We start from the raw sequence: 26,663 nt of genomic DNA, 5'->3' as shown, positions 1-26,663 counted from the left end.
TTATTATTATTTTTGAGGCAGAGTTTCCCTCTTGTTGCCCAGGCTGGAGTGTAATGGCACAATCTCAGTTTCACTGCAACCTCTGCCTTCCGGGTTCAAGCCATTCTCCTGTCTCAGCCTCTCAGGTAGCTGGGATTACAGGTACCCGCCACCACGCCTGGCTAATTTTTTTCTATTTTTAGTACAGACAGCATTTCACCATGTTGGCCTGACTGGTCTTGAACTCCTAACCTCAGGTGATCCGCCTGCCTCAGCCTCCCAAAGTGCTGTGATTACAGGTGTAAGCCACCATGCCCAGCCACTTTCTCTCTCTTTTTTAAAAAAAATCTGATACCTGTACTCCAATTACTCTCAGTTGTCAATGTTTCTGTCTAAATGTCTACCACCAAAACCATATCTACCCACTTATCTATCCTTGTGTCCATATCCTCTACATTCTTACATGTTAGAAGATTTCTGCATCTCTAGTTAAGGCCAACTCTTCTTGTGAAATAGCTCGTATCACTAACCACCTACCAAAGGAAACTGCTCACGGATCTATATGCACAGTCATATAAATGTGGCCAAGGAATGTCCTTCAGTGAAAAAAAAGTAAAGTTTCAGATCTGAATGAGCCAACGATGAGAAGAATATTCCAGAAATAGGCAAAAGTAAACTTACAGCTGTCTCATGAATAGTATATTCACTTTTTGTTATTATTGTTGACAAATATATTAATATTTACTCAATCATTTATCAATTCACTTATTTATTCTTTCACTTATAAGTTTATCCAGCATTTGCTCTGTGCCAGACATTAGTCTAACTAACCCTATGGATAAAACAATGCAGAAAACAGACAAAAATGCAAGCTGTCAGGAGCTGACTTTTCTAGTATGGGACTAGATGAGAAATACATACATAAAAAAGATGCACAGTATGTTAGATGACAATAAATGCTATGAATAAAATACAGCAGGGAGGAGTGAGAATAGGTCAGGAAAAAAGGGTTTCAGTTTTACAAAGTGTGATCACAGAAAGTCTCTCTGGCAGGGAAAAATTCAGTTAAAAATAAAGAATTTACTCATTCATTTTTCATGAAATTAATATTCATTGAGCAACTATTATGTGCTGAGAGATGCAAATTCAAAATAATTTAATATGTGTTTATACACTTATTGGATTCCTCTCAACATTCATTCATGCTGATACTGAAGTTTCAATTTTTATCATCTTCAAAGAAAAATTATTATATTTATAATTAATTAAGTCTAATCAAGTTTGTCTACTAAGTGTCCAATAACACACAATTACTTTATTTTAACTTGACTCCCCACACACAACTAAGAAGTAGTATCACTTTCTTTATTGTACAAACGAGAAAATATTCTTGGAAATGTGATGGCAATTATCCAAGGTTATGAAACCATTAAGTGGCAAAACCAGGATTCAAAACAAAGAAACTGTGACTTGGTAGCCTGAGCTTGTTCTACTCAGCAAACTGCTTCCTTGGTGATTATAAATCTGGAGAATCTAGCCAGAGACGGAGCCCCAGAGTGCTAACACTGAATAAAGATTTCATGGGGCCACCTCAGCGACAAAGTCATTCTGCTAACATGTGCGGAGGATGATCACGTCAGCAAAAGTATCATTCTGAAGAAAGTATCGTTTATTTTTTTAATGTTTCCATCATCTTGTAACAACGCTATCCTCTACCATTTTTGTTTTTGTTTGAATAGAACCGGAAGGGAAGATAAAAAGATACAGTGGACACTATGTGAGACCCTAAATAATACAGAAAAATATCCAAGCAAATACTTTAAATCTATGAACAGCTTCAAGTATTACTAGATATCACATAGAAATTACTGAAAATGTCTGATTTACTACTCTGAATTTAATAGCTGCACTATGTCAGTGGTTTTGAAAATGATTGTGCAATCGCTAAAATAATGTGAAATTATTTATCTCCTTGTACAAAATTTCTTTCCATTATATATTTAAATAGTTGTAAAGGTTGTGATTTCCAGTGCTTTATAAAAATGGACATTTTAAAACAAATTTATACTAGTATTTTATACCTAATTGTGTCTCTTCAAAAATATACCTTTAAAAAGTACTCATCTGTTGCAAAATTTAAATTGTTCATTTTATCTTTAAATCTATTTCCATTCAATTTCTACTTCAAAATATTTCTAATGTATATTTATGTTTGAAAGTGTTGATTATCTTGTCATAGTCCTCTAAAATAATTTTTAAAATGAGGTAGAAATTTTTTAAATTTTTAAAATTTCTTGTGACCATTAGGCTCTTACCTTAAAAAACAATTAGAATTGAGTAATCATCAGAAGTAATAAAACAATATAATATATTTTAAATTTTAATGAATATTAATTGCAAAATCTAAGACTTTGTTATAAACATATTCTTAAGGATATCAGTAGGGTTTGTGTTTGTTTTTCAACTGGTATTTTATATTATTATAATACGATATTTTCAATTATATATTTTATAATACATTTCAGAATATTTACTAAGAAAACACGTTCACATAAATATATAAATAGAAATGCAACAGGTTTTGCTATAGTCATATCATTCAATTCTTTCAACTATGGCCGAATCAGAATCATATAGGGATCTATCCTTTAAAGTTATTTTTAGTTGATTGACCAGGTTTACAACTTTCTTTAGCTCACCATTTATGTATGTATGCATGCAAGTATGTATACTTACATATATGTATATGTAATGTCATAACCTCTGCTTAACCAAGGGCATTGTCCTAGAATTTCCTTAACCCCAAAATGGAACATTTGACCTTTCCAAAAAGTTATAGTTAAGTGAAGAAGATCATATTATAGCACCATATTATGTACCAGAGAAAGATAAACTTGAATAACAAACAACCATTAGCATGTATGAGAACAATCCCTCTATTTCTAATAGAATATTGAAATAAATTAAATGTTACCCCAAATACTTTACCCAGCCATTAAATTCTATTTTATTTGTAAAGATACCATTAAAATACTCCCAAATAATAGATTCATAATGTGATTTATTTTACTATTATTCAAATAGTTCTTTTTGGCTTAAAGTGCCTATGTCCCTATGGGGAAGCAAACATGAATTCTACTTGTAGCCTGTATCAGACTCAACATGCTATCAGTGAATCCGATCAATGCAAATTTCCTACATGTGACATCAGCATCAAGATTTGATGCTATAGGGTTTGTACCAAAAGATACTCTTTTGGATTCAAAACAATGTTTTCAATTCATTTGAAGTGTGGTCCCAAGCTATGTCTGCTTCTGTATTGAGATCCATTAGTGATGTTCATGTGTCTTCATGTTCTGGAAACTCCACTTGTGAGTGGTTCTGTCATTTCAGACTAGGAAGAGGTTTTTCTTCCTCCCAGTATGTATTGTGAAACTTAATTAATGAGTGTAAAGCAATTGGTGAGTGCCAGATGAAAGGCACCATAGTGGGTAAGTACCAAAAAAAATTATACAAGCGCTGCATAGTGTGTCATCTCAGCTGGGTTTGCTGATGAAATTGCGGGTAATTATCCCTTACTGTGGAGTTCCTCTGGAGAAAGGAGGTCTAAAGTGGGATCTGTCTTATCTAGAACCTAGGACTGTATCTCAGTGAAACTTGTTTGTTGGGCTAGAAATTACTTTTTAACTCCAACTCCAGTGAGTAAACAAAGGTTTCTGATAAGAACTAAGTGAGCTAAGTAACAATTGAGGCATTACATTTATGCACAGTTTACATTTTATAACTTTATTTCCAGATGTGCTCAAGACAGTGAGGGTAGATAAGGTTTATCTCTAGGGTGAGGTCTAATCAACTGATTATGATTGTAAGGAGGGCAATGAATAGGATTCTGGGCCCACAGAAAGAGTCTCCAGGAAAAAACAAAATGAGAAATTAGCCTGACTTTTATGGCAGTGAAAACGGAGAGCTATAGCAAAAGTGCATTGCAATGTTCATGCCTGGTATAAGCCCTAATTGCTATGGTTGAGGCAGAAGGGGATAATGATATTCCCACACATATTGCAGAAAATGCCTAGGGAAAAGGTGCACCCAGTCCTGCCCAATCATGTTCAGTTCTCTAACTACAAACATAAAATATATTTAGTTGGATTTTTCCCTACAAAGTGGCTAATCTGAAAATAAGCCACTGAATTCTATTAAGCCACCATTCGGTAACTAGCTGTTTGATTAAATTTAACCTGCTTTTCTTCGTACCACAGTAGAGACAGCTTAAACATCTTTTGAGACAGTATTTTTTTAGGGGTTGGTTTAATTTCTAATCAAACTCTGAAGGGGCCTTTGGGCTTCAGAAAATTTAAAACTATAGAATTACCTTGTTCTTTCCTCGGGCCAATTAACTGGGCAAATTCTTTGCATTCATTTGAAGCTTACTAGCTCCTGCATTTTAGCTAAAGTTTCATTTCTCGCTCAGCGGTTGAAAACCTATCTCTTTGTGCAACAGAAACCAAGTATGAACCTCAGGCATACTGAGCTGAACGGGCCTTGGCGCCATCCCCAAATGCTGATGTGCAGAAGATCCCAGTTTCACTCTTCTCCCTTTCATAAGCTCTGAAAGGAAGTGTAGGAAGTATGCCAAGTTGTTATTCAACTCTAGTATTTAATCAAGCATTACCTGGCCACTTCTGAAATTCTCCAGCTTCTAAAGTGAGAGTAAAAGCAGAGAGCACACAGGGTGGAAACTACTTAATCTAGAAGCCTCCTAGGATAAATGAGGATCACATGGCCATTCTCAGGCCCCAGTTCCTCTCTAAACTACTGAAAGTCAGCAAGAAACCGAATCTCAGTCATTATGATTATTTTTCACATATCACCTCACAGCGTTCTCAGGGATCCCAATACATACTAATTCACTCTGTGTTAGGAAGGACTTTCTTAAACAATTTCAGTGGACCTCAGAATAGATGCTTCACTACTGACCCCACTACATTTTCTCTACTTAGGCTTTAAGTACACAAATAGGGTACAGTACAGAAACTACAGTACAGAAACATTGTTTATGATTTAAGAGAATGTAGGGCTGGCACAGAGCAACAAGTGCAGGGCATGACTTGTTTGGTTTCCTCACCTGCAAGGAGCGGGGACCCAGCACATGTCAGAAATTCTTGCTATACCAGATGACTTTGCCAAAATCTTTGTTCTTTTTTTTCACTCGGGGGGTGGGGGGAGTTATGCCCCGTGTTTTGCTACCGCTGATGAGAGAGTAATACCTTGTCCCAAAGCTAAAACGATCAACCTATGAAAACTGGAGGGTTGGGCTTTTGTTGTTGTTGTTAAAGGCCTGAATGAGGTGATATCTTAATGCTTACAGCTGAGAAGCAGGTCAGTCAGGTTCCTGGGCGCTCTGTTACACAAGCAAGATACAGCCAGCCCCACCTAATTTTGTTTCCCTGGCACCCTCCTGCTCAGTGCGACATTGTCACACTTAACCCATCTGTTTTCTCTAATGCACGACAGATTGCTTTCAGACAGGACAACTGTGATATTTCAGTTCCTGACTGTAAATACCTCCTAAGCCTGAAGGTAAGTGTGTGATGGGTACTTAGGTCTCTCTCTTTCTCTCTTTCACTCTCCACTCTCTCTCTTCCTTATTTACCAAAGAGAATCACAGTGGTCTCAACTTTTGACAGAACAGCCTGGCAAGTAGCTATGGCAATCCTTGTAAAGACATGTAGTTGTTCTATTAAGTAATTACCTTCCAAATGAGTATTTACACTCTGAAATAAGTTAGCTTTAAAAATTGCTGCCAAATTTGCTAGATTAGGGAACCAGCAGAAGAGTTAAATTAAAGCCTTATTTAAAACATACGTGACTGTGAAATAGAATTTCCTTAAGTCAGATCTTAGTAAAGGTTTCAAAATGTTTAAAGTGGAAGCGGCAGCATGAATATAAATTGAATCTTAGATTTACATTATGCATTTGTGCTGAAAGGTTTTTGCTTTAAGTATTAGAATAGTTTTGGAAAAAAATCCTCTAATAAAATAGATTAGAAGCTTCTATACATCTTTTTCAAATGTTTTCTTAATTAAAAAGTTGGCAAACTATTGTACAGTACATATAATTATTTAGCATGATATGTGTACATGTCTAACTTTCACTGGAAATCTAAAAGGTTACATCAGTTACTACAGAAAACATCCTATGAAATGAAAATGTGGTCAAGTTTCTGAAAATTATTTTCATTTTGTGGCTATATAAGCCTCTTTATTAAAAGGATGCTGATTTCCACTTATGTACTTTCTATTTTAATCTGTAGGGGCTGCTCCTATAGACATTAAAGTATGATACAGAAGGCTGGAAACCCTATGCTTGAAAATTTCAATCTAGAACATTTCTTTCAGAGAAACATTCTTTCTTTCAAAGCTTGACACCATCACTAATTATTTAAGTATTGGAGTTTATTACTGAAAACTCCCAAGGCAGTAGGTCGTATGACAAATTCTACATTTTTCCTGTGTTTCTGTAGCCTAAGTCTTTTAGCCAGAATAATGTTCCCAAACTTCTGAAATTTGTTTTTTTTTTTTTTTCCTTGAAAGAAAGTCAGGCTTTTCTTTTTTATTTTTTCTTTCTTTTTACATCAAATAAAAGTAAAATGAGAGGCCTAAGTTTCTCAGGCACAATCCTTTTTCTAGTTGGTTACCCTTCCAAAACCCTCATAAAAGAGGCATTTTTAGAAGGACGTCTTAAGTCCTCGTTTATTATTGCTCTTGCATTTAGGAAACTAAAAATACTTTTTCCAACATTGGAAAAAGCCACTCAGAGTAACACTCAAGTTCTTCCTGAGATGTTCGTTACATGGCAGACAGAGTTTTCTTTAAAGAGACAGACAAAACCCATCTGTCTTAATTTGTAGCCTAAGATCTGTAAGAAGAAATGATCAAATGCAACTTGGAGAAAAGGCAGCCCCATGTATACTCATCAGTGATTTTACTATAGAAGCATGTTTTTATATTATGTCTGCAGTGTACCTGAACTGATGATTCTATTTAGGATTTCTGATTTTGATTCTGTTTGGAATGACTAGCACTTCTTTGCCCTTACATGGGTTAATTACCTGACATAAACCAGGACATCTCCTTATTTCCAAAGCTTGGTATAAAATTAGTATGACTCATGATTTCAACATACAGCCTGGACAGAATAATGACTTTATGCATTTAAGAGGAAGCAAAAATATGAACAGTGAATGTGGGTTTGCTTCCCTTACTGGCCAGAGGTATTTTTTGTTTTTTCTCATCACCTTCTGCAACCCTCCATACAAAAGTAGTAATGTGAAACCACTTTCCAGTGCCAATAACAAAGAAGGCGAAAGTCGTGTTCATTCTCTCTGTGTAGAGGAGTTGTTTAAAAACAGTGACACTATCAAAGTATATTTTAAAACTAGTGAAATTTTAGAAACAGAAAAAATTTAATATATACAGGAAAGTTTAGAATGCTAAGGTATCACAAAGGAACTGGAAATCCTCTTTTCTTTCTCTGTTTACTTTATAGTAATTCTACCCTCAGAAGTTTTTCGAGTTTGTGATGATCCTAAACCTGTTTCTATTTTATAACTTCAAAATTCCTCTTAGGAGTTACCACTCAGATGCAAAAAGACGCAAAGATCAGGAGGTGAAATCATGCTATCGGGTTCTCCTGATTTCCCTCCCTCTGCAATTCTACTTTTCTTTCATCCCACCTTCTGTCTGCCCCCACAGTGCACCTGGCTGACAGATGAACTTGGGCGCACTCAGGCATACCATCTATAATCCATCATCATTTCAGCTTTATAAAACAAGTATATAACATAGAGTTAGATATTTGAACTCCAGAGATGGAGAGAGGCTAAAGGAAAGCACACACAAAAAATAAAACATATATAGATTTCATTTGCTGCCCTCTGGAGTTGCTGTCCCACCTCTATTAGGTTTCTGTCCCTTGCAAAGCGCTTTGTTCAGTTAGCCTGAGGTCAAAGTTAGGCCAAATCTCCTGGACCTTACTCCAGCAAAATTTCATGGTGGGGTTCTGAATAGCGATGACTTCAATTTCTGGCTGCTTCTATGACTTTAAGATGAAAGGGACCTGAGTAAGTGGCGTAACCTGGTTCTCCTAGAAGCCGGGCAGCAGAGGCAAACTTGTCCCCTACTGCAATGTCAGGACAATCCGTCTTCACAAAAGCCTTATCTGTAACTGTATCAATTTCTGAATAAACTGTAAATATTTAATAGAATTCACAACATACTGAACTACCCCTCTCTTCCCTTTCTCTCCTTTTCCTGGGAGATAAATTATAGGCAGTAACAGAGTGCTGGGCAGGTTTGGGGTGTTGATACCCTAGGTTTTCAAGTTACAATCAAAAGCTGGGTAAAGGAGTGAGAGATCCCCTTGGTGATTCAATGTCACAGGCAAGGTGAAACAGGAACAGCAGAATTCACTTTATTGACTCTTAATATGTAGATTTTCATTACAGGCAGGGAATGAAAGCTCAATGTCATGTCTCGCATATAATATTATAAGATAAATAGAAGAACAGCTAAGGACATTTTTCTCCCCACTTTATTAGGAAGAGAAAAATAGCAAAACAACTAGATATAGAGAAAATAAATCAAATGCCATAATAATGTTGAAAATAGTGGCCAAGTACAGTTCAAAATTAGATCACTGGCAGAAGATAATGAAAAGGACTGTTATGTTTGCTGTAAACTTTGCAGAGTTCACGGGAGAGAGATGTTTCTGAAAAGGTACACGTAACTATTTTTAAACTAAAATGAATTATATTTTAAACGTGCTAGGTGAGGCATCAGTTTAAGTAAATATTGGTCAACTACAGGTGCCAGAGATAATCATTCATGCTTTGTAAATGCTCATCTGTAAACTCCACAGTAAAGATGTCCATCTAGAAACCATAATAGACAGTTGTTGTGATTTTCTTAAATTAGAGCAAAAGCATATTTAGTGTATTTAATGGGTTCTCTGAAGACAGAAAGACTTACATTCTCGGTGTTTTGTAAAAATGGGATTATAAACTGCTCTGGTTAAAATCATTAAATTTGGAGAGGCTGTATTAAAAAAAAAAAAAAAGCTAATGGTAGAAAGAAGTTCTAAAAAGCAGCTGTGTACCAAATTCTATATTCCTTTGCAATTTATGTTACGAAGAGGAATATTGACTAGCTTTAAATCAGACATGTCAAGGTTTGAATCCAAATCCGATCTCTCAGTTACTAGCTGTGTGTCCTTGGACACATTACTTACATTATTTATGTGCCACTTAATCATCTGTAAAGTGGGATTAATAAGCCTTTCATCATTTGTTTATTTTTGATTAGCATTAAATAGAAAACATGTAAAGCAGCTGATATAACAAATGTGTAATAGTAATATACTTTCCAGTTATGTTAAACAGTTTTAGAACAATCTAAATTTCTTAGTTGTCACAGAAAAGTGAATGAATTATCAATAAGCAGAATGATCACAAATACAAACACCTATGTAATCACAATCAGGTTGAGAAATAGAGTATCACCAGCACACAAGGTCCTTCCATGCTCCAGCCAATCAATTCTGTCTGTTTCCTTCCAGTAATAAAGCACTTTCCCGACTTGTAACAATGTAGCTTTGTGCCCGTTTTTGAACTTTATATACTGAAATCACACAACTGGTGTTTTATGCACTGCATTATGTTTGTGATAATCATCCATGTCGTCGCATGCAGCTCTAGCTCATCCATTTTCACTATCTGAATACACCACAGTTTATTATCCAATCTGTTACTAATGAACACTTAGGTTTGAGGCTCTTATAAATAATGCCACTATGAATGTCCTCGTATGTCTGCCTGCTTTTCTTTTTTAAGTAGGTTTTTCTTAAGTGATAACCATAGGGCATGGAAGATACAATATGTCTACAATTCTGGAAGTGCATGGTTATGAAATTGCTTGCTAACAGCTTTTAAAGAGAACTATCAGACTTTGAAGATAATTATATATTATAGATACATTTACGTTGTACCATATGTGAAAAGTCATTATGTTAAAGGAGACTTGGTACTTAAAACCAACACATAACTAGTGGGAGCGTTTAGAAGCTCTGTAGACCCTAATGAAACATCAACAAGGTTGAAAATATTTGTAAAAATTTTAGAGAGCTGTTGAGAAATGGCACAAAATAAAAGAACTAAGTAACAGCAGTTGTACCTCCTCCCCTTTCCTCTCTCAGTCAGCACGGAGGCTTTCAGTGAAAAATAAGGTTCAATTCAAATAACATGAAATTAGTACTCAGATTTTACTGCTGGAGAAATAAAAGTCTATTTTTTTAAAAAAAGTAAATTTTCCATTAAAAGCACTTCAAATTTTAGCCTCTTATGAGATTGGAGTCAGTTGACTTGGCTTTAAATATTGCCTCTTCCATTTACCAGATTCTCTTACTAGCCATTGTAAACTTCAGTTCCTTCATCTGCAAAATGGGCATAATCTATTGTTGCCACATCAAGGGATTGTATCAAATAAGATGATACTGTAAACTTTGTAACCAAAAAGATGCTATAGATATATTATTATATTTGAATATTAAATGGAGGTTAGCATCTATTAAGCGTTTACTTTAGGCTAGATATTGTTCAGAGTGCTGCTACCTAAGTCAGCCCATTCAGTCATCAGAACAACACCCTGAAGTTAGTTTATTATAATGACTAAAAAGCAACTGCTTATTATGATGATTATTTTTCATGAGTTATTTGTATCAGAAGCCAGAATTTTAATATAAATCTGATTTCAAAACATTTTCCTATATCACCCTATTTATGACTTCTGGCACTTCCACACTTAAGAGGCAGAATGGTGTGCCTGGATTGGCGATCAGGACCCAATCTGCAATTATCTAGCATATTTTTCCACACACACCCCCAAACATGTTCTTCTTTCATAAAATAAGAGAATAAGATTAAAGAATATCCTTAAATCTAGAAGACTTCTGAATCTCCCCAATTAGGGAATAAGTAGCAAGAAGGACATCATGAAGTGAAAAGTATTGTGGAAAAGGGATATATTCAAATTCAAATAATTCAAACTAGATACTAATAAAATGTATTCAAGGGTATTCCTGGCTGACTCACTTTAAAAAACCTAATATATGGTGCATTTAATGTATAATCAGTAATGACATTTTCATAATATTTCAAATGACATCTTTATAAAGATGTGTTTACTTACATAGATTGAAGAAATCAGCCAGCTCTACATGGTCTATATTTACAATATTTTAAAAATTTTACTTAACAGCTCATATACATGTTTTAAATATATGTGTGTGAGTGGGTGGGTGTTTATGGTTTTCTTCCACCTTTTCCCAAGCTAAATGGTCTTTGAAATAGCAGTGTATGGCTTGAGAAAATTTTTGCACGGCATTTCCCTAGAAGCAAGGAAGGAAGGAAGATTACATGGAAAGCAGTACTCAATGGCACTAGTTTAAGTACATAACCAAAAAAAGCAATTTTGGAATAAAAATATGACACTACCATCTCTATATGATGTCTAGATTTTTATCACTTTAAAATATATAGATCCATTTAAAAACTCAGAATATTTTATTAAGGTATTCAAATGATGGTTATTTTCTTTCAGATTCCTTTCAAAAAAAAAAAAAAAAAAAACAATACCAAAGAAGCCTACAATGTTGACCTTAGCCAAAATTCTGTTGATTTCAACTTTGTTTTATTCACTTCTATCGGGGAGCCATGGAAAAGAAAATCAAAGCATAAACATAACACAGAGCACTGCAGAAGTTTTTAAAACAATGGAAAAGAAACCTCTTTCTTTGGAAAGTGAAACAAACTTAAACTCAGATAAAGAAAATATAACCACCTCAAATATCAAGGCGAGTCATTCTCCTCCTTTGAATCTACCAAACAAAAGCCATGGAATAACAGATTTCTCCAGTAACTCGTCAGCAGAGCATTCTTTGGGCAGTCTAAAACCCACAGCCACCATTTCCACAAGCCCTCCCTTGATCCACAGCTTTGTTTCTAAATTGCCTTGGAATGCACCTATAGCAGATGAAGATCCTTTGCCCATCTCGGCACATCCCGATGCTACACCTGCTCTGTCTTCAGAAAACTTCACTTGGTCTTTGGTCAATGACACCGTGAAAACTCCCAATAACAGTTCCATTACAGTTAGCATCCTCTCTTCAGAACCAGCTTCTCCATCTGTGACCCCCTTGATAGTGGAACCAAGTGGATGGCTTACCACAAACAGTGATAGCTTCACTGGGTTTACCCCCTATCAAGAAAAAACAACTCTACAGCCTACCTTAAAATTCACCAATAATTCAAAACTCTTTCCAAATACATCAGATCCCCAAAAAGGTAAATATAAATGAATTTAACTTTCCTTTGGTGTGAAACTGAAATTCCAAATAAGTCATGCAGAGTAAGTCTAAGGAATCACCATGCTACAAAAATAGAGGAGAACACAGTAACATGAATTTTCTCACTTTTGAGGGATGATCATTATAGTCACTAGAAATAGTGAAGTGGTTTTTGGGCTTCAATGAACATATACTAGTCATTTCTCTTTGGGAGTGTAAGGAGACAATGAGACAAAATGTGAAGTTAGGTTAGTTCAAGAAAAGATGGAGACTAAAGCAATGGTATAGTTTTGAGATACTAGGTAACAATTTTCAATGAATCTTGAGAAGACTACCTGAAAATTCCATATGCTCATGTGACTACTATTTAACTGAACATATATATATAATTATATATATATATGAGCATATATATACGTTTATATATATACAACTGAACATATATATGTTCATATATATGTTTTTTATATATAAGCATATGAGTTTATATATATGAGTTTTAAAAAAGTTGAACAAAGTAATGAATTTATAAATTATCTGTCACCATCACAGACAACTTATTATGTGGACATTTTTATGTTTCATTTAAGGATTATGTCAAGCTTTTCCATTTGAAACATAAAAATGGTTTTACGTTTTTCCATAAAATGAAAAAAGATACCTAAGTTTCAATAATTCATTAATGTTTTGTTTTTTCAGATCTAATATATTTTACCCCCTTGAAATGTTTTTTCAATAATTTGTTTTCCTTCAAGAACTCACTTCCAGTGTGGCTTACTTAAGGATTATATTAATAATGTAAAAACCAAATCATATATACAAATTCCTATGTGAATGTTGTTGCAGTGTGTATGAAAAGTTTTAAATTCTGAAATCTAGGCTTTTTATAACACCATTATCAATATATTGTATATGTACATTTAACTATGATTTTAACATATCTTGTCATTTTAAAAAATACTTCCTCTCTTTTAGTCTATCTAAACCTAATATACATATTGAGAATACTGAGTACTTACTCTTACCATTGCTATTTTATGTAAAAAAAAAAATTTAGCTAGCTTCTCTTTTATTTCACTACCAATTCTACTGTACTCCAACATGAAAATTAATTTTTTAGAAATGAGATTTTATATAGAATCAGAGACCCTGCAAGACCCTTTGCACCTAATTAATGAGTACCTCAAGAAAAGAGAAGAAAAAAAGAGAAATGTACTAAATTTCAGTTCAGAGAACATTTAGTTTATTGAAAATTTAGTCTTCAAATAAGATACTGAGTGAAAATAATAATACAGTGAAATTTTGAATTCCCTTAAGCTCAGGCCAAGACAACTGTTCTTGATATGCAAGGCACTGAAGTTATCTTGCCTTGGTTTATTTGTGGTATTTAGAAATAACCTCTATCAGGATATACTGATTTTTCCTTGTAGTGACTTTTTATTTGTTTTTTCATTTTCTATTACCCACTCACTCCTATTGGCTTTTAATCTTTGAATTATTTTTAAAAACAAGTGTAAAGTTCATTTTATCATTAAAGTTCAACACTGATATTAGATCTTAATGGAATATACACATGGTATTTCAGTGCTATTGATGTTAATAAGAATAAGACACAGTTATAGAGCTAAGACTTAGAAGTATTTCAATGTAATTAAAAATTAGAAGTGTGGTTTTATCAACAAATACGTTTGCCAATATATCCCAAATGGTACTTTATAAAACACACACACACAGAAACACATCATTATCTAATTTTTAAATGTTAAACATTCTTTGGTATATGGAAAGTTAACATGTATAGATTTTGGTTCGTTGAATAACTATTTTATATTTTTTTAAATTTTTTTTGTCCTGTAGAAAATAGAAATACAGGAATAGTATTCGGGGCCATTTTAGGTGCTATTCTGGGTGTCTCATTGCTTACTCTTGTTGGATACTTGTTGTGTGGAAAAAAGAAAACGGATTCATTTTCCCATCGGCGACTTTATGACGACAGAAATGAACCAGGTAAAAGCTATTTTCAATACTTCACCTGGGCACAGTGGTTTTAATTAAATGAGGATGTCAATGTTCACTGCATTGCCTAGAAGGTAATTCCAAAAGAATTCATATGAATGAATAAACTGAAGACTTATTCTGATCCATCTTCTGTTTATCAAAGAACAAAACCAAAATAATTATAAACCTGTGAGTGAAATTTAAAAAACATTTGAAGTGTTGCTCATTGCATCAGAATTGGTTTTAAATCATAATCCAAGAATCTAAAACATATGTATAAAATTGGAAGATAATGAATGGTAGGACATTAAGAAAAAATGACTAGTTTGGTTAGCAAGTGACAGCAGAGCTATTCCTTGCCATTGTGAGATCACTAAGTAGCAGTAATTTGAACAAAGATTGATTCTAATTTGGAGCTCTTTTAAAGTTTATACAGAAACAGCAGTCCTCCATTAACCATCTTTCTTAACCATTAGAAAACAAAGTATCTAAAAGTTGCATATTTGCACACATAAAGTCACATTGTACCTTAATTCAGGAATTTTCCACTCACATGATGGAAAAGGCCAACCATAATATCTATGAATGAGAAATATGTATACTAAAAATAAAATTGTCAGTTTGTGCTTTAATAATATAATATCAATTTGATATTTGATTTAATGTTTGGTTCATCTGTAGTTTTATACTTCAGGGAAAAAAATATATCTGTCTTCTGGTTTGCACAAGGGATTGTTGTCACCATAACAAATAGTTAAATGCTTCTGGTGAGTCCCATTGATGAAGTCTTACTGAATCTGAGTTTCAATGAGTTCAGATATGACTGATATATTTCTCATATTCTGAACCAAATCTGTTAATTATAAATGTAACTGGATTCTGATCATGGGTTTCTAGGAACTAATACAAAACAAAAAGTATTATTCTTCAAAATTAAAGGATAGGATTTATAACAGTGGTTTTCAATCCATTTTTTCACCTTAGAATCTTGTCTTTACATGTAATCTCATGCAAAAACTCAATTTATCAAAAATTGATATAATCTAAACTGCAGTGATAGAGGCATAAAGGAATAACTCAATCACAACAACTGTTTTGTCCATCAAAAACAGTTTTGAGACACCTCTCCCAAAGACCTAAGGTTCCTTTGTAAACAGATGGCTAAAGGAATAAGTAGATAAGCAAATGATGATACCTAAGTGAATAGTTTACTAACTTAATTAATAATTAGTTATTCCTTGTAGTACTTTAAGATACCAAGTGCATGTCCAGTTGTTTTTGAAAATGAATTCAAGATCTTTAGGAAATAATGACTATTTGTTTAAAAAGAAAACTAAATTTGCATATCAACAATCAGAAAACCTCAAGTACATAGTAACTTGAATGGATCAGAAGAAAACATAAGCTCCCACAAATTTTTGTTATCTCCTCCACCTTAAATGGTTTAGCCATCAAGATACTGAGATATTTGGTAAAATAATAACATTAATTTAAAAATTATTGACTTCACTTAAAAAAATTTTACACCAGAAGTGACAAATTCTGAACATACTGACAAGGCTTTGAAATCACAAGACTCAAAAGTCAATGGGGTATTGTCTACACTTCCTTATACAAGGTATTGCTATACTATAGTGGTCTCTTCTTCAGTTCCTTTACTTTGAGTCCATCAACAGTAAAATTTTGGAAGTAAAACTGTACTCTTAATCTTTTTTTTTTTTTTTTTTTTTTTTTTTTTTTTTTTTTTTTTTTTCTGAGACGGAGTCTTGCTCTGTCACCCAGGCTGGAGTGCAGTGGCCAGATCTCAGCTCACTGCAAGCTCCGCCTCCCGGGTTCACGCCATTCTCCTGCCTCAGCCTCCCGAGTAGCTGGGACTACAGGCGCCCTCCACCTCGCCTGGCTAATTTTTTGTATTTTTAGTAGAGACGGGGTTTCACCATGTTAGCCAGGATGGTCTCGGTCTCCTGACCTCGAGATCCGCCCGTCTCGGCCTCCCAAAGTGCTGGGATTACAGGCTTGAGCCACCGCGCCCGGCCTGTACTCTTAATCTTATGAAAAATGAAGCTTGAAAAACATCTACTTATTTAAAATTTTAAAACTAAAATCTAAAAAGCCCATATAAAACTCTACTTATTTTCTATCTAGAATAATTCCTATACTTTGGTGGATGTCTGAACATGAATCTCTCAGAGTATCACTGTTAAACAATATTATTTTGTTACTCTTTTAGTTCTACGATTAGACAATGCACCAGAACCTTATGATGTGAGTTTTGGGAATTCTAGCTACTACAATCCAAATTTGAATGATTCAGCCATGCCAGAAAGTCAAGAAAATGCACGTGATGGCATTCCTATGGATGACATACCTCCACTTCGTACTTCTGTATAGAACTAAAAGGAAAAAGGTGTCAAACAGCAAGTGTCATCTACATCCTAGCCTTTTGACAAATTCATCTTTCAGAAGGTTACACAAAATTACTGTCATGTGGATTTTGCCAAGGAGAATCATAAAAGCAGGAGACCAGTAGCAGAAATGTAGACAGGATGTATCATCCAAAGGTTTTCTTTCTTACAATTTTTGGCCATCCTGAGGCATTTACTAAGTAGCCCTAATTTGTATTTTAGTATTATTTTCTTAGTAGAAAATATCTGTGGAATCAGATAAAACTAAAAGATTTCACCATTACAGCCCTGCCTGATAATTTAATAATAAAAATTATTCCACCAAGAAATTCTAAAACACTGAAGTTGACTCTTTACTGCTCTGCCTACAGCCCTAGTGCCATAATTCAAGATTACATGTTCTTAAACGAAAATTGAAAGGGTGCTTTTTAAAGCTAAAAAGAGGACATAGCCCAGAGTTTCTGTTACTGGGAAACTGAGGCAATAGAAATTAGAGACCTTATTCTAGTACATTATAATTTTCTAGATCAGCATACACATGATCAGCTCCTTGAGTTGCCAAGCTGACGACTGCACTCCACGGGGCCATGGCAGGAAAACTGACCCTACCCAGGAAAGTAATAGCTTCTTTAAAAGTCTTCAAAGGTCTTGGGAATTTTAACTTGTCTTAATATACCTTAGGCTTCAATTATTTGGGTGCCTTAAAAACTAAATGAGAATCATGGTAAAAAAAAAAAAAAAAAAGTTAACCAAAGAATATACCTGTACATAATTTGTACAGTTTTAAGTTGTTAGATAGGAACTAGATTTCTTATATTAGACATTATTGCTCAATCATAATGGAATAGATTCTTAACTATAAATGTATGAACTCTAAGGTTAAAAAAGATGAATTGAAATATCAAATAACTTTTTACTGAGCATCAGTTTCATAAGCAATAATATAAGAAGATTAATTTGGATTCTAGTATGTTTCAGTTTGTTTTTAATTACCACCTGCCTTTCGTAGAAAAAATATGTTCCTTGATGTAGGAAAGTCTAGGTTTTAGAGATGAGAGGATGAGATCAAGAGTTAAATTCCTAAAGAAGCAGTGAATGTACGAAGAGAGCAAACAAAGCAAGTACCAACCTAGAGGCTTTATTTTTGAATTGATTCATGGTGTGTGTGTGTGTGTGTGTGTGTGTGTGTGTGTGCGCGCGCGCGCGCGCGCACGCGCAAGTGTGTGTATGTAGAAACACAGAAACAGCTTCAGAAAATAAGGGATAGAAAGTAATGTAGAAAGTACTTACCCCATATTGCCATAAAAATAGCAAAGAAGACTGTCCCTCCATTATCAAACAAATATGTCACCTGAGGAGAAAACAAACAGAAATATTAGTCATGCAAATTGATTATAATAATCCAGTGAATACTGTTTGCACTCAGGTACTATGATTTTTTCTCAAATAGAATCATATTATTTTATAGTATGGAAATATTATATATGAAATCCTTTCATGGGTCCTGCATCAATTTCACATGATTTTTCTCACGAGGAGAGGTAAAGAAACAACATTAGCCCTCTTCTCTTCTCTCTTGATTCCCTTTATACCCCACCATCATTTCTAATTATAAATAATTCTACCATCCTATGGAAGTATTTGTGGGTCACAGATTGTCAAACTACAATGAAAGTTGTATGAAATTAGTTTTTCAGGGGAGGCATTCCTAGTTGCAATTCCTGTTAGCAAAACGTCTAGGAGTGGGGAAGCTGGGAAATGCAGGATTCTTCCAGTGAGCCAGCATTTCCAATAGCTAACTCTATTCTCTTAGTCTTTCAAAATGTAGGATGGGTCCAATAATGGCTATAAGATGTAATATATCCCATCTTAATTTGTTTCAAAAGTTTCATAAATCACTGGACACTCATGAAACAAAGTGTTTTTTAATCAGATAACTGAAACTTCATAAAGAAAGATGCATAGTTTTATAATGTTATTGAATCAAATTTTAAGGCTTGTAAGTATTGTTTGATTTTAATAAAATATAAATTAATTTACCTTTGCTTGTTTGCATTTGCATAATGCCCTCAGTATATATGTAACTTAGTGAGAGAAATTAAACTAACACAGTGAAGGCAAAAAATGTTTGGCCAGCACAAAAAATCCATAGAAACTATAGAGAAAATAGGGGCATTGTCCTCACAGGAGGGTGAGGACAATCATGGGTTAAAGTACAGTATTATAAGAAAAGTTGGAAAGCAATGGTGTCCTTGCTCAATCTGACATCCAGAGGGTGCTCAATGAGAGCATTAAAATAACAGTAATGCATATTTCAGTTGTAACATCTGGAACACACTGCAAAATATACGTAAAGCAAGTCATCATAAAACGCATTTTTCTATAATGTGGCATTATTGATAATATCATCATAGAAAAGAAGTGCTCCCTTTGAAGGTTGGTGGATAGGTGCAAAATGTCCCATATGGCTCTAAAATTCATTGTTGGTTAAGGCATGGTATTTCTAAAAAATAATAGAAAAATTGGTTTTCAAAACAATCATCAGTGTACATTTATATCAGGAGAGAAAAGGATCATAAAGAAATTCTCCCACAGAGCTCATAAAATTACACCCAGCAGGGAATCAAGAATTTTTTTTTCTAAGACGTCCCACAGAGACACCTGCGGCTGCTGAACCGCTGAACAGCTGTCTGTTTTCCTTTGTAAACCAACATCATACAGGAAACAGTCTCTTAAGAGTGTTAGAACAGACTGTGGGGATTTAAAGGTCACCAAGAAATAATGGCTCTCCACTGCTCTAGAAATAGCCATGCTTTTAGAAAAGTGGCAAATAAAAAAACCATCCTTAGTAACAACTGCGTTGCATGAACTTGTCATGGTCTGCGTAGTATTTTCCTTTAAAGTGCTTCTCATTTTTTTTCTTACTTGGTTTGCTAACAAATCTTTCAGGCATTTTAAGTTAATAAATTTAAACATTAACAGTTTAGAAACACCTTCATGAGATGAAGTTGGAGTACATGTAATATTCTTGTAATGTGTGATTACATACATCTAATGAGAGATAAAGCTAGAAGGAGCATTAGAGAAGACTTCAGAACTTGCTCTAAGGAAGAGTACAACAGTGTTTAATCATGTGTTAGATTTACCAAGCTATTACACATGGGATGTATTATGATATGAGAGATCATAGAGACAACAAGAACAGCTCGAAGTCGGTGGTTATAGCTTGAGGTGTTAAGGGCTTTATTTAGGGTGCTGACATATGAGCTGCTGAATGAAAATGGGAAAAAGAGCGAATGAAGAGTCAAGCTTACTGTGAAATGGCTCAAGTTTAGATCACAGGTGATTGACAGGAGAATTAAGCGATAAGTAGCGTTCTGTCTAATAGGATAAGAACACTTATTATATTGAAGAAACTCCAAATAAAATATTGAGAAAATTCCATAAGCACCATGGAAGATTTTTCTAAAAGCAAAAAGAATCTTGTCCTCCATATATAATCACATATGTAATACATGAAATTATTCTATTAGAAAAACAGCTTGCCTTTGTGAATGGAGGGCCCATGGCAAGCATTATGTTCAACACTGCTAATGTGACTAGGCATAACATATAAAAAAGGTCACAAACTTAGCTTCAAAGCTTGATTTAAGTACACATTGTCCAATTTCTTTGACACCTGATTTCTCTTGAAGAGCTGAGTGTGGCTACAAATCAAAAAATGTGGGTACTGTTAAAGAGATAGCTTTCTTATTAGGTTGGAAGCTGAAAGTCTATGTTTTCTGCATTATACCCACTGGGTCTTGCTCTAAAATTGCTTTATAGGTTCAGAAAAACATAAGGCTCTGAAAAATGCCACTTATATCCCACTAAAGTCCCTCCAGGATAAGAACAAGGTGACTCCTTGGTAGATTCAACCATGTACGCAGAGCTATTACTGGAGACTTGGAGGGCAGGGAGTCAGAATTGAAGCTGGAGGTCACAGCCTTTCACTTCCTCATTCCTTAACTCTTGGGCAGGGTGAAACCTGAATAACCATTTCATTTGCTGGACCTGAGCAGAAGCTACATAAAAAATAGGTATTGATAAGACTATTCTCCACCTATCTTTTAAAAATTTGGTCCTAGAAATTAGAGTCACCTGAGGAGCTTGTTAACCTAGAGAGTTTCAGGCCTCACCCTTGACTAGCTGATTCTCAATTTCAGGAAGTGGGGTCCAGAAACCTGCTTTATCACAAATGTTCTAGATAATCGGATGTACAGTCTTGTACACACTCTTTTTCTTTTCAATGAAGTTTCTTTAAAAGAACAGCTTCTCTTCTGCTTCTGTTGTAACCTCAAATCAGTATACAGCCTGAGGTTCATACTGGGTATTGAGTAAATGTTTGTTAAACAAGTTTTTCTTTAAAAAATTACTATGAATAAGACTTAACTTCAAGGGGTTGGGTCATTTTTTAATTATATGAAAAACAGCTTAGGACCTTCTAGCTAATTATTTCACCTTAGATAAGAATTCCTAGCATCATAGGGTTTGACAACGTAGTGTCAGTGCAAATATCACAAAATTACTTAATTGCAAAAATATCCTAATTCCAATTCTTTTAAGTACTAAAATAAAAGTAGTCATGACAGGAAACATTAATGTACTTAAATATTAATGTTTATCAGATGATAGGACCAGTTATTTTCATGCAGACATATCACTGAAATTATAAAGGGGAATAATTACATGTACACATGTCCTTTTCAATATAATATGGAAAATTTGATTTCCTTTTATTTGTCACAAGCAGTAATGGATTCTGTAAGGAACTGAATTGAGAACTCCGTAGATCACGTGTCCGGGTGATTTTGCTTCTAGATGATCCTAGATTTGTTGGCTTGTACCTTTGGCAAAAATCTGCTCCCTTATATCTGATTCTACCCATCGAAAAATTATGAGATATTTAAATATGAAAATTTACAGTAAAATAGATTGTTGATTTCCATCCAGTAAGGGAAGAGGAACTCTTATTTTTAAGGTATAAAACAAGTAGCTACATTTTATCTTAGAGGAACAAATAAAAGACATTTCATCCTAGTGGGTTGTATTTCTTACATTCTTCCATGAGGCAATATTCTCCTTTGCAAGCTAACTTTTCCACCTTCCTTATACAAGTTATTAAGGGAATTCTTTGTGAGTCATCCCTGTCCTTAAATGTACCTTTCTCTGTTGAGAAAAGAAGAGATGTATTTACTGCACGATGACAAAAGCACCCTAGATGTAGTGTTTCCTTGGACGGCTTCCTCACTTTATCACTCTGCCATATGTGGATATTTCTTGTCTTCAGTGTTAAAATAATGCCAGTGTGTGTTATTAGACATGTCCAAGTGACAGAAGAAGTATCTGGATATTTTTGGCATTTCTAGGCTGTTATATTTCTAAAATACATAGGCTAGGAGAGAGACATATGTATATACATCTAATAACTCTTAACACACTTGGTTCTAGCAAAAAGTGATGAGAAAATGCTGCCTCCAAACAAGATAACCATGTTTCTAAGTCCCTATCATCTTTATGGAACATTTAAAAGAATGAAAAACTAAACATTTATTCTGAAATTAAAGTATAAACAAAACAGACTTTAACTTTACTAAGTTATATTCTTGTAGTAAGGACATTGAGTGGCTTTGGATTTTGTACCCAGCCTTGCCAAAATTAATTGTATGCAGATCTCCACTTCTGGAAATGATGGAGTAAGAGGGATTAATTTTATCCCTATGCTGGAAACACCCCCAAAATGCACAAAATGTGTAAAACAACAGATTACAAGATGGTAGACATCAGGCAACAAAGGACAATGAGAGACAGAAAACAAACAACGTTCACTTTATTACTACTCAGATTACTGCCTTAAAGAGTTCTCAGGGTGTAGAGAAGAACAACCTAGGCAGTACCCAGTGAGCGTGTATGCAAGGAAACCATCTGTTAAGGAAAGTGCCATTTGAGAGACTGGAGTCAGGAATAGTGCCTGTTCCTGTCAGCCACTGGGAACCCTCATTATGCACAGTGACTTGGGTAGCATACACAGAAAGAGCTTAGAATTGTTAAAATTCATAAAGATTGACCACACTGAGGCTCGGTGACTACACAGAAAACTGGAATTCTCATATACCATGGGTGGGTATGTAAAAGGTATAAACACATAGGAAAGGTTTTGCTTAGCAGGGTTTTCATAGGCCAACCATATACCTACCAAGTGATCTAACCAGTCTACTCCTAGGTATTTACCCAAGAGAAATGATAGCATTTGTCCATACAAGGGCTTGTAGATGAATGTTAATAGAAAACTTGTTTAAAATAGGTAACAATTTGAAACAATCAAAAATTTTGATAATAGGTAAAGAAATAAATGGGATAGATATTATGGAATAATGTTCAGCAATAAAAATGATCTATTGATAAATGCTACATTATGAATGAATCTCAATAAATATGTTGTGTGAAAGAAGTCAGAAGAAAATACATAAATACATGATTCAATTCAGACAAGAATCTAGAAAATACAAATGTATCTATAATGATACAAAGCAGTCGGCTGCTAGAGCACAGGGGAAGGTCAGGGAGGCAGAGATTAAAAGGGAGTGAAGAAAATGTTGGAGATGATATGTTCATTATCTTGGTTATGCTAATGGTTTCAAAGGTGCACACATATAACAAAATGTATCAATTCATATACTTTAAAGAGGTATATTTCATTACATGTTAATTATACTTCTATAAAACTGTTTTACAAACAAAAATAATAATGTAGAATTCAGTGTTTCTTAAACTTGGAGGAACACTGAAATCACCCAGGAAAATCTGAAATATACCGATATCTATGTTCCAATCCCAAAGGTTCTGATTTAATTGCTCTGGGGTTGACCTGAGCTTCAGGAGTTTTAAAAGCCCTTCAGGTAATTCTAATAGGCAGCAATTTGGGGACTTTTGGAATGTTATTTCATTTTCTCTGTAACAATACAAGTATTTTAACTTCATAAGTTTTCATGTACCATACAAATTTAGTAAAGAGCAATAGAAGTAACTGTTTCCTAAAAGGAATCTAGATATAATTACACGTGGAAGTTTATGTTTATCTACAGTGGCAAAAATCAGTTATAAAAACAAAGGGAGACAAAAATGTTCAAATAAAAGTATACTTGCTTTGTAATTACAATAGACTGACATTTTATTCAGTTGTCAATGGCACTTATGATGGTTGAAACTCTTGAGAACAATTAACTTTGGTAAAAAGCTGTTGACTGGAGGACTTCTTACTGCCTGCTTCTCAGTACCGCTCAGGGAGGCGAATGCGAGGGTCCACACTCACCTTGGCATAGATACAGCTGTCGTTGAGTCTCTGCAGGGAGCAGTTCTTGTCACAGAGAGGGCACATAAAGACTTCAGTGGCTTTACAAATTTCTTGGCTTGAGAAAAAAAAAGAAAAAAACCCCACAAAAACATAGCATGAAACTGTGACTAGAAATTCACTTAGCCCCTGCAGCAAATCTTGTTGGAAGCAGCAAGGCAGAGAGGAAAAGGAGAAGAAATGGGAATAGTGGGGAGTGGCGGGCACTGTGGTGTGACTCCAACTCAAACACTTCAGAATATTTGTGATGTGAAAGTTTTGATTTGCTTCTTTAATTTTAGAAAATGTTGTCAAGATAATTATAATGATAACAGGCCATATTTTACACTTGTGTGATATCTGGTGAAACTCTGTCTACAATGACACTTTTATACATGATTTCATGGCACTCAGGATAATCTTGTGAGGTATTTACCAATGGAGTTTTAGCCAAACTCACAGGCTTGGAAGTGGCTGAGCTGGAATCAAACCTACTTGGATTTCTCAAGTCTGGTGATTATACAATTTATAACACCCAATGCAGTACGTATTGTTGGTGCAGAATGTTCATCGGAGATTAAAATAATTGCTTTTTTATGTTTGTTTATTGGGGTCTTTTGCAGCGCCTTGACATACACTGTCACAATGACATGCCATAGTTTATATTTATATAAATATGTTCTCTATTAGAATGTAACTTTATGACACATCTCTTCAGTTTTATGTCCACTGCCTTTAAAACAATCTCAGCATACATTTTACATGACTTTGTGACAGCACTAACACATCAGTAACCATTTCCGAAAAGCCTCAAAGACTCACAGTTCTCAGCAACTTATTTGCAGGACGCTTTATGCCCTTTCCTCTCATACATGGCCCTTTCCCATTTAGTATCCCCTGAATTAACTGTCTTTAATTCTTCTCTAGAAATGTTGAGAGAAATTTAAAGGCTTTAGAAAATGTGTCTGGATTCAACCCTTAATACAAGTTTAATTAGCAATGTTTACAGCAAGATTTCCTGTTTTTACACATTCGTACTTGAACCAAAAAAAGAGAAAGCGTATGCATTTCAATGTGTATTTCAAGTATGGGAGGTATATAATCTCAAGCCAAAGTGGGGATCCATAGTAAGTAATAATATCACATAGTGACATAATGCTTTACAGTGAGCAAGATGAATTTATGTTTGTCAAATTGTTCGGTCTTCACTCCAATCTCGGGTAACGGCAATTATCTCCAGTAAAAAGAGAAAAACAATGTTCAATTTAAGGAACTTGCTCAAGGTTATAGAGCTAGCCAGAGATACCTCAAGGACCCCAAGCTTAGATTTTCTGATTGCAGATCCAGTTCTCCATCAACTATATCTAAAAGAGAGATAAAGTTTGCTTCACAGTTTAAGGGAACTTTTCTATCAAGTAATAATTTATTAATGATCACAATGATGAAACGGGTCTTACATATACTATAGCTCTTCTACTTTCACACTCATCATCTTACTACTAATCAGGATGTCTACAGAAAGTAGGAGAAAACAGGTAAAATATACATATTAAAAACCAAAAAGAAAGAGAAGATTATATCTCCTCTTGTGTCAATACCAGTAATTTGTAGGAATAAGAACTATTAACACACTTCGTGAAAAAAAATAATTGAAATGAGCTTTTTAACATAATTCATTGTTTCACAAATGATACAATTTGTCCTGCTTTAGAATCTTATACTAAAAAGCTATTGAAGTGTGTTTATGAAATAATCTTTCTCAATTTCCAAATGGGGTCAATCAAAAGCTCAGATTTATTGAAGCACCAAGTCTAGAATTTCAGAATCTTTTTACTGTAGAATCATTACATTCATTTTCTGAAAGTCACTCAAAGCTCAACTTGATATATGATACACAAAAAACATCACACAACTTTTGACATTTTTTAGTCTAAAATATTTAAGAGTATCACAAGTTTCGTTGACTTTGCTTAACCACTAGAGGAAGGGAGAGTTCCCATCATGAGTGTTTCTTAATTTCTTCTGCAGTACTTGACAATCTAAACAACCACTCAAATTGTGGTTTTCTTTTGTTTTGTATTTATTGCTACATATACACATCAAGTGTGATTCCATAGAAATCATCATTACTACCAATTAAAGATAAAAGTAGTGAGAAATTTTCCATATTGGGGTGGATGTTTGGACCCACTCACTTGAGGGTCCTCATGCTTCCTTATAATCCAGCTAACATGATAAAGAATGGAAGATAAAATATTTGCTTTATGGTACACTTTTTTTGGGAAAAATGTGAAACTAGGTTTAAGGAAAACCAGTAGGGCATTATGGATAAATCATTGCTTTTAAAATCATACATAATCATCAGAGAAATGCAAATCAAAACTACAATAAAAAAATCACCTCACACCTGTTAGGATTGCTACTATTCCTTAAAAAAAAAAAGTAAGTATTGGTGAGAATGTGGGGAAATTGTAATCCTGCACACTGCTGGTAGAAATCTAAAATGGTCCACT

At 34.4% G+C, this 26,663-nt stretch overlaps 2 protein-coding genes across 4 annotated transcripts in view; one reads left to right on the top strand and one right to left on the bottom strand.

Moving 5' to 3' along the window:
• ANO3 (anoctamin 3) overlaps positions 1 to 26,663 on the bottom strand; it is a 474,780-nt gene that overhangs the window by 86,333 nt on the left and 361,784 nt on the right. For all 3 annotated transcript variants that reach the window (XM_010389365.2, XM_010389364.2, XM_010389366.2), the window contains 2 exons: positions 24,133 to 24,229; positions 18,072 to 18,132 (listed from right to left, as the gene is read on the bottom strand). In XM_010389365.2, coding sequence (XP_010387667.2) covers positions 18,072 to 18,132; positions 24,133 to 24,229 — 158 coding nt within the window. The remainder of the gene's footprint in view (positions 1 to 18,071; positions 18,133 to 24,132; positions 24,230 to 26,663) is intronic.
• On the top strand, positions 5,337 to 17,120 carry MUC15 (mucin 15, cell surface associated). Its single transcript, XM_010389363.2, has 4 exons — positions 5,337 to 5,559; positions 11,634 to 12,376; positions 14,236 to 14,385; positions 16,607 to 17,120. Exons 2-4 carry the CDS (start codon positions 11,683 to 11,685, stop codon positions 16,765 to 16,767), a joined length of 1,005 nt encoding a protein of 334 aa, XP_010387665.1. The 5' UTR covers positions 5,337 to 5,559; positions 11,634 to 11,682; the 3' UTR covers positions 16,768 to 17,120.

This window comes from Rhinopithecus roxellana, chromosome 15 (assembly GCF_007565055.1).
Source record: "Rhinopithecus roxellana isolate Shanxi Qingling chromosome 15, ASM756505v1, whole genome shotgun sequence".
Classification (NCBI taxonomy): Eukaryota; Metazoa; Chordata; class Mammalia; order Primates; family Cercopithecidae; genus Rhinopithecus; species Rhinopithecus roxellana.
Note: the sequence above shows the minus strand (reverse complement) of the source record. Positions and strands in the feature narration are given on the sequence as shown.

What these genes read in the sequence shown, in the direction of transcription:
- MUC15 (XM_010389363.2), top strand. Translation starts at nt 11,683, where the DNA reads ATGTTGACCTTAGCCAAAATTCTGTTGATTTCAACTTTGTTTTATTCA. An exon ending in TACATCAGATCCCCAAAAAG is followed by an intron (nt 12,377 to 14,235) that starts GTAAATATAAAT and finishes TTTGTCCTGTAG; the next exon opens with AAAATAGAAATACAGGAATA. An exon ending in TGACGACAGAAATGAACCAG is followed by an intron (nt 14,386 to 16,606) that starts GTAAAAGCTATT and finishes TTACTCTTTTAG; the next exon opens with TTCTACGATTAGACAATGCA.